General features: G+C 39.1%; 1 protein-coding gene across 3 annotated transcripts in view; it reads right to left on the minus strand.

The window, feature by feature from the left end:
* The window catches only part of LOC140946881 (uncharacterized), a 31,670-nt gene extending 24,294 nt beyond the window's left edge, over positions 1-7,376 (minus strand). For 2 of the 3 annotated variants that reach the window (XM_073395987.1, XM_073395985.1), the window contains exons 1-2: positions 5,081-5,220; positions 1,500-1,595 (exon numbers count right to left, since the gene is read on the minus strand). In XM_073395987.1, the coding sequence (XP_073252088.1) occupies positions 1,500-1,581 (82 nt within the window). In that variant the 5' untranslated portion in view covers positions 1,582-1,595; positions 5,081-5,220. Of the gene's footprint in view, positions 1-1,499; positions 1,596-5,080; positions 5,221-7,220 lie in introns of those variants that run through there. The other variant, XM_073395986.1, reaches the window with a different exon arrangement.
* Positions 7,377-9,329: the final 1,953 nt, after the last annotated feature.

The following is a 9,329-nucleotide window of genomic DNA, read 5'->3' on the forward strand; positions in this document are numbered from 1 at the left end:
AAAACAGCTGTGTGACGTGTGAAAGAGCAGGGCGAACCTGACTGTAAGCCAGTTAAGCACGGGATTGTTTTTTTTTTTTTTTTTTGAATGGCCAAATTTAAAGAAAAAAAAGTCAATCTATTTTTGTGCGTTTTCACATTCCAAATGTTTGCGGAGAGCATTATTGATGGCATGCAGCTCCTCAAGACAGAGCCCAGCTGCTCTCCTACATTCTAGTTTTACATTCGAAGTGTAGCAAGATGTCGCAAGACTGTGCACAGGTAGACAGGCGACGCCGAGTCTGGCCCCAGCCTTGGCTCTAGTAACTGTTTTGTGTCAATGTCTACTACGTACGGAGAGAGGCTCTCTGGGCTTGCGCTTCTACATGCGTACAGGGATACGCGCATCGACACAGACAAGGTGGTCCAGGAGTTCTGCGCTAGAAAACCCCGCAAATTGGCATTCGAATTCTGAACACCTGAATGTAAACCTTCCTTCGGCCTTACATTTGATAATGCCACTCTGAAACAGTTTTGTCTTTGCGTTATTCATATTCAATGGAAGAAAGGAAATACAACATTTACTTAAACTGATTGTAACTTAGAGGTCCAACTAAAGGTACTTTACGGCCTGTAAAACACTGGTTCTCTACCTGTGTAAATTGGTAAGTGTATATCAGCAATATTCTGGTGGCGGGCTTAAAGCTGAAAAATGTCCAGGAACGCCCATGAAGAGTGTTTTGACTGTATAGATAATCAATGTATGCACGAATTCTAATGCTGCTAACAACGATGCGCAAATCATTAATATAAATATTTAAAATTGCAATTGAAAACTACAAATGCATTGAAGGACAGTCATTAGAGCAACATGCAGTTTGTACAGTCTTGTATCAGACAGAAAGGTAAGATTTTTTTAAAAAAATTATTTAAACCTAATTAAAATGCACTACACCAGACACTATACGAAACCAAAATTAATGAAAGGTACAATAAAAGATGCACTTCGTACAAAGGATATTACAATACTAATCTAATTAAACAAAATTAACTGAACATGCCAAACTTGTGTGCGGCAAAAGGCTCACAGATTCTCTGACGCTTGAAGGTACTGTCGATAATTTGTATTTCAGTAAAGCTTTAACCCTCGGACGTACAAGTGGGCGGGGGGCCTGGTCCAGACGGATAACGCGTCTATGGTCGTTTTTATACTACAGTCGCATTATCCGTCTGGACGAACTTGGGCAAACATTTGTAGTTCGTCTGGTTATGAGTCTCAAGTATAAAGACGGGCACAAGACGCATTATGCGTCGGACAAATGAGCCTTCGTAATAAGTCGTGAAAGACAGAGTAGGTAGTTCGTTCTGGACGCATAATGCGTCTTGTGCCCGTCTTTATAATTGAGACGCATAACCAGACGAGCTTCGAAATGTTTGCCCAAGTTCGTTCAGACGGATAATGCGTCCTTCGTATAAAAAACGGCCATTTTTGTAAATTTATTATTATAACAACTTACTTACCACAATTCGGGCATGTTAAAATAATAGAAAGTAGAAAAAGAATCCTAACGTCAACTTCTGTTTGTTTGCGCCAAGGAAACATCGCGGTGTGTCAATCTAAAAGACAGTAATTTAAAGATAAAAATGAATCAAATTTAGAAAATGAGAAAAATAGCTTTAGAATGGCTCTCTCCATAGATTTCAAAATAATTATATAAAATATCAGCAAGTCTGCAGCAACAAACCAATGAATGGTGCCGGATCTCCCAGTTGTAGACCTGGATCAGTACAATAAAACTTACGGGAAGGCGATGATGAAGTAAACAAAAGAATTAAACAACAAATATATATTTAAAGAATTGTCCAATATTTCGGTTTGAAAATAAACCTTCTTCAGGGGCTAAAAGAAAAATGATAATAAAACTAATTAAGTTCCAGTTACATTAATAAGAATTTGAAAATGTGACAATAAAAACAATAGATTGTTATTGGTATAGGAGACTAGCGGGTAGTATAATATATCCACCTTGAACAACCAACAACTCAGCGATCCCACTTCTGTCTCCTTACATTTTAATCAAGCTGGACATTCAATCAACGACGTCATTCTAACCCATACCCAGGAACCGTGACGCAGTGAGAAAGGCTCGAGAAGCTCATTTAATACACAAAGGGAACACCCGGGGGGTACTCCCTTATATAAGCCAAATAGGTATGTGCCGCCTCATCGGGTAGGGTTTTCATGTTGCGCCGTTTTGGTCTGAAAACGGGTATACACTTTGCCCATTTTTGTCGGGTATGGTTTTCGACGGAACTACAGAGTGTATGAACGTATTTATCGTTTCAATTCCAAATGACTAAGCAAGAAAGAGAAATATGCGAATTTGAAATGGATTTGAATAACTTTTTGTTTGCGCTCTAACGGCTAAGTAATGATAATATAATTTCTGCCTAAAGGCCAGGTCTGAAAACGGGTGCATTACCAGAAATTTAAGACAAAATGGCGGACGCCCAGACTCGACCCAGACCTTCCGCTCTCTAAGAATGGCCGCCGATCGTTATAGAGAAATGTATGGAGAAAATTGAAGAAGTGGAAATTTCAGATCTGAAGTAGCACACACGACATTTGCCGACCTCTAAATGTAAAGTGTACGTACCATATCATTATTTACGGTAGTTTTGGTCTCTCGAAAGTTCGCCAACGGGCCGCAAACAACACATTTAACGAACGGCTGTTACAGTTCCTTGAGCTTTCTAATTCTTTCAAAAAAGCTTAGAGGTGCCTACCTTCTCTCCACATTTTAGAACATTTCGTTGATGTGAATCCTTGGTGCCGACCTCTCTAATCATCGATCGATGTTCAAACTTTAAAACGTGATAAAAATCAGCCTTGATCCATTCCCCAAATGGCCGCAAAATTTGCGATAAAAGAGGTAAAAATACATCCATTTCTGCGATAAAAGCGGTACAAAACGCACCACTGCGCTTATTATTCCTTGTGAAAAGTAGGGTTTCTGTCTCCAGTTTGTTTTGATCGCCATCTTTACAGGTAGGTACTTCATATATGATTATTATTATACAGAATATCGCTGGCTAAGTGTACTGTGGGCCCTGAGTTTTGAAAATTATTTTTACTCTGCCAAGTCACGCATGAAACGAAGTTGTTTTTTTCTCTCTAAAATCGTCATTCGAACAGGAGCCCGGACTCTAGTTTCCCCTTTTTCATTCTCCCTTGTATTGACTACCTCAAAAAAAAAAAAATTGATTCAGATCCTTTGATAGTGTGTCATTTCAGTCATTGTTTTTTCTACGTGACTGCTTTCTTTATGCCGCCATCTTGATAATTTGAAACCGCGTGCCAAATACTTCGCGGGCGCAAAATGTCGCCGATTTCTGGTAATGGAGAATTTTAGAGGTCCAGTCTGAAAACGGGTGTGGAAAATTACATTTTTTTTTTGGTCTGAAATCGGATCGGGATTTGGGGAACCGGGTGGCACACCCACACCAAGAATTCCCAGGAGTAACCCCCTTGGGGAACACATTATCTCCTCTAGGAATAAATAGACGTGACGAAGCTCACTGATATATGATACCACCTAGTCTCCTATACCATGAACAATCCATTGTTTCCATTGTCATATTTTCAATTGTTATTTGTAACGAACTTTTTGTTTTATTTTAATTTTTCTTTCAGCCCATGAAGAAGGTTTGTTTTCAAACCGAAATATTGGGCAATTCCGTTAAATATATATATATTTTTTATTTTATTATTTTTGTTTACCTTTCATCGCCTTGCCTAAGGATCAGTTTGCCATTTCATATTTTTCTCTCGGTAGAGTAGGCGAGACGAACAATGCTGGTCGAGGGGAAGAGATAAAGGTGGGGAGTCCTACCTTAGTAGGCTGAATCCTTTAGCCAGGATAAGAACAAATAGTCATGTTAACAAACAGTCATCAAGATTATCTAATAAGGCTGAGTATGTGGTATGAAGAAATAATAACACCCTCCGAGATCTGCACAATTCTTCATATCATGCAAAAGCCGAATCCAATAATTGTTTCAGCCTCTTATCTTACCTTCATAACTTTCTGGGAATGAAGAATTAGTCGGGGGATTTAAACCAATCAGGAGCCATTTGGAAAGGAAGGAATATATTATGAAGTCATTTAAAGTATTCAGTCCTGTGGATATTACAGTTGCAATCAGCACCAGCCAGCGGTACTGTTTCATAGTAGGGGATCGTAAGTTAATTACTTTCACAAAATCCATGGGGAAGTAAAATTGAGATTGCGGAAATACGAAGGTCTGCAATAAATGACCATAGCAGCCGATCTCTACCAGAGCGAACCGCAATGTGTGACAAGGAGGGACATGGACATGCACCAATAACTAACACACGCGCGTGGTGCCACTAGTGGTTACAAAAGTTAATAGTAAATCGACACCAAGAACGATACTCGGATCAATATTGAAGTGATTACAATCAAATTGATTATATCCTATTATATCTTTGAAACACTTTAGTTGGAAGAATAAAATGTACACTTACAGCAGATTGCCAATACGCGAGGCGTCTCTCGCAATTTGCGAGACGAAACTTTTTCGCCCTTCTTGGAATCCGGGAAATCAGGTAATCCCGATCCCGCGCAAATTACGTCGTTTTAAAGAAATAAATTCTTACGGAGGACCCAGTTCCCTAGCCTAAAGAAAATCGGAATACCGCATGTTAAATCACCAAATTAATCCGTTGCTCTTAATTTTCATTATACTTGTCCCGAATTTACCATATTCTCTCCTTAAATTCCTGATCCCTAACTTTAAATATTTCTGACTACGCTGAATCCTTTTGAAACCCTACATGGGACCATTTCTCGTCACGGTATGACATAAAAAAAGCCAGTTATATAGACAGACATCCACCACAGTAAAAACATGCTATGCGACTATGATAGAAAAAAAAAAAAAAAGGTCAAAACTTCAGAGTCATGTCGCCTTAAGTCTTGTCGCAACTTTAAACTGGGTAAACGTGATACTTTACAGGCTACGCGATTGCTTGTCAAAGCAAGCAAATTCTTTGATTACCCTAGCTAAATTAAAAGTACCGTGTTAAGACGAGTATCTATCATCCAAGGTTGTACGTGGCCACTCTGTTTCTTGTTTACTGTAGCATCAGAGCTGTTACGGGCAGTTGTCTTTATAAATAGTGCCAAATTAAAGAGAACGTGGTGTGATCCATATTACGTCATGGTGAAACGTGACAACCTTTGAAAAATGTACTGAGATGGCAAAAAGCAGGAGTAGAATCAACAGTTTCAAGTGCGTCTCAGCAGTGTGAACTTTTAGTCTCGGGTTTCACACTCCCGGAAGAGCTGCTGCAAAGGAAGTCAATTTGCATTAGCGTGCGTGCGCTGTGGCTACCTTCCAGTACATTGTTGATTGACCGCAATCTCTCATTGTCTTCTTTTCAAATTGAATAGAAACCACTTTGGCTTATGGATGAGACCTAAATGACCCGGAACCACTATTTTTTATGAATATGATTAAATTGTCACTAAAAAATCTGAAGTCACATGTCGAACACTGCAGCAAGTCAATTTACGAACAATAATAATGTACATGTTATCCTCCCTGATGTGCCGCTTTGCACGCAACATAAAAGGTATTCAGTTAAGCACGAATGAAGGGGGCGCTTGTGATAGATTCGGTTGGTTTTTAGTTCGTTAATACAATTTTTTATCGACTTTGAATAGTAAACTGATCCTGTGGGAGCCAAAAAAGATGATTTGACAGATACTACCAAACATGTAAAAAAAGGGGCAGAAGTCTACGAAGAGATTCGCGGTTTCAGATCCTCCTCGGTTGTCATGTAAAAATAAAAATAGTCAGTGAGAACGCCTTCTTTGTGCTAGAACTGCGTCACATATTCCACGAGTTGCTCACTTACATTCATTTACTATTACTATTGTTTTAATTCATTATTTTCTTTAACAACATTGCGTTTCTATAGAATAACAAACGCGGAAATAAGGGTTTGTTTTTTTCAGTTTCAAGACATTACTGCTTGGTCATAATTGGGAGCCAAAGAAAATTAGTGGTCATTTAAAGAGTAGATTCAATACACCCAAAGAATGTGTTTGACCTTAGAGTCTGAAAAAAAAGAATGGTTTTGACAGCAGGTATGCATCTAGAATATCAAGGTCATCACGCTAGGTTTTTCTGCACTGACAGATCAACTGTTATAGCTTGATATTTTTGCAATTACATTCTCAATTGTTCTATTTTGATATTACAGTTGCGGAAGTTCAAGATTCGGGATTATTAGAAAATTAGAAGATGGCAGCAGAATTCTAGCCTGTACACAGCCGGCCCACGCTCTTGTCTAAACCATTTGTATTTTGTATTTGTATAGAGCGTCTGCGACGTAGGCAACAGTATTCAATTTAAAATAAAGTAAATACGTATAAAAGGAAACGGAAATGTCCTTCCACATAACCCACCAACATGTAATTATACCAGACTAAGCCAGTATGATCTATTCCCAGTCTGTTCATATCTCCTACATACTTACTGAAAGAAATTGCTGTATAAGAAGTCATTTTGTTTAGCTGGAAATCATTGAACACAATATTAATAGCGCGCCTTTTAAATTGCAGTTGGTGTGTTGTGTACGCATCGTACACAAATCGTCTATTTTAATACCTGAAAAACGTGAGAGAGCCATGTACATGAGTCTAAATGTTTAACAGTTGCATTGACGCTTAGATATTCCGCCATTTTCAAATGCATGCAAGATCGTTTCCTCATTCTCTTTAAGTATTTAAGGGTGCGCATGGTTCCATTTACCGTTTTCCGTATCCGAGTATTTATAACAGAAATTTGTGACAGATCTCTCTTTGACGGTGAATTGGTGGACCATTGCAACGTAGCATTCATAGGACCCATTGATTTCTGCCAGATGTTTAGATCTTGCCAAGCGGTGAAAGCCAAACGAATTGATTTTCAGATCAAGTATTACTTATTCAGGAATGCGGTCAATCGAACCGGGCCTTTTAAAAGTCTCCCTCTCTTTTGGTTTGCTTTGAATGAAGGATAATTTCGTTTCTTTTCCATGGTCATTTGGTCTCACGCCATCAGATCGATCCGGGTGTAGCAAGGGAAGCTTCACGATCACAGCAGTTAACTATCCGAAGCTACTGTCTTAAGAAACGTAATACAACAATGCGCATTTGTGCCACAACTTACATTATTTGTTTCCAATTGAAAGTCACCAGTAACGCAAGAAATCCAATTCCATAGTGACCATCTGTAGTGGCTGTTGCTTGAATTGTTTCCCTAGGATGCTGTTGTGGTCTGTACGCTAACGAGCAACGAGTATCATGGCATCGGTAATTAAGGTATTTTTTGAGTGTGTGGACTATTCTGGTCAGAGTATAATTTAGACCACGGCTTGCGGACTGCGGACAACGGACTCTTACGAAATATACACTACAGACGTTTTCTCGACAACTGGACTTACTTGTAAGGAATGAAGCCCTGAAGATTGGGGAATAGCACTGAACGCGAGGAATGAAGTGTGAGTATCTCTATCAAACTTCTAGTGCACGAGTTTTCCCGCTGCTCTGTCCCAGGACCTTTAAGGCAGGAGTGGTTTCCCAGCCGGCGGCCAATTCATGTTTCATTGTAATGTTCCTTTGCTTTTAAACTAATAAATGAGTCAGAAAGTCAATGTTATATATAATTGTAAAATCAATAGAAGACTCTAAACTCAGAAGAAGTAACAGTATTATATACATTTGTGAGCCACTTCACCCAGAGTATTCTCGGGACATCTGTTTCAATTTCAACTACACTTCCTGTGTGAGTATGTCTCTATCATACTTCTAGTGCACGAGTTGCCCGATGCTCTATCCTAGGACCTTTAAGGTAGAAGTAGTTTCCCGGCGGCCTATTATGCAAAGAACCTATAGGAGCTCGCTTTAATCATGCATAAGTTTTCTTGAATGTAAAACGAGGCTCACCATCTAGATGTTGTAGTTGAGAAATGATGTGATAAACATCTCACGAGCATCCAACAAATGAACCTATAACTTGCCGTACACCGGTCGGATACTCTTTCTTTGTCCCATGCTCGTGACATGTTTATCACATCATTTCTCATTTCTTCACCGGGCTTAAAATTTACTTTACCATCTTTTTTCATATATGTTGTAGTTGGCCAACAATTTTGACGTAGACTATAGTCATAAGTACATGATAAGCTTCCCTTTACTTGTGTGAGTAGTTCAGTTCGAGCTGTGCAGTTTATCTCATTTTTACCACTTCTAGCGAAGTCTATATTCTTTTTTTGTTTAGACTAAAGTACGAGTTTTATACCCATTCCGTGTCCCTAGTCCGCAGGCCATGTTTCAAATTTCTTTCAGAGCATGCGGAAGTAACAGTCATCGAATAGTCATCGAATGTTCTTGTTGAAAATCGGATTCTTGTTGATCGGAGTCATAGCGACTCTTACGCCGAAAAAAAAAAATAGGATCGACCAATATTGTTTTGAATATTTAACAATTTGAAATGAAATTTTGAAGAGTGTTAAGCGGAATGATTAATACGTAAATAAATAAAGTTAACAAAATTATATAGAACAACATTTCGGATTTTTGTCCACTTAGAAGTTTGTTGTTTGTTTGTTTTTGCCGTCAGTACACAATGGAGAAATGGAGTTTGAGCTTGGCGGATCATGGGCATTTCAGGGTATCTATCGTATACGGGATATTGACTGTCATATCTGTTGTAACACAGTCACTGCCTACTCTGGTCAGCCATGTTCTTCACTCTCCCTGTGTCAAGCCCCACCTCGTCTCTTCTACAGGCCTTCCTAATTTGACTCTTCTGACCTCGCGAGGCGCGCATGTTTCTCAAAAGGTTTTGACATTTAAACTGCAATAGGACCGCAAACGAATATGCCGCAGAAAGTAGGATCTATAGAAGACCTGATCAGAGAGCCAGTTCCAGAAAAGCCTAGTATTAGAGCTATTCAGGAGTCAAACTTTCATTCACGGACAGATTCACGTTTGTATTTCCCTTTTTATTTTTTCCCTTTCCTGCCGTGTAATTTATATACTAAAGAGCTGAGATTTCAAGTGTTGAGCCTTATTCTTTGAGATTTAGTGTTTTTGCGGTGTTTTTGGTCACGCGATAAGCACAGTGCATAATACAAGAATGACTTCACTTTAATTACGTGACCTACTGCGCTAAATACATGGGTTACATGGTGCTGACTGTGCTGCGCATGGCGGGCAATCTCCCTTGACAATTGTTACAACGGTTACAGTGACACAAGCTTAATGTCGCTAATGG

The sequence above is a fragment of the Porites lutea genome, chromosome 8, assembly GCF_958299795.1.
Source record: "Porites lutea chromosome 8, jaPorLute2.1, whole genome shotgun sequence".
NCBI classification, from domain to species: Eukaryota; Metazoa; Cnidaria; class Anthozoa; order Scleractinia; family Poritidae; genus Porites; species Porites lutea.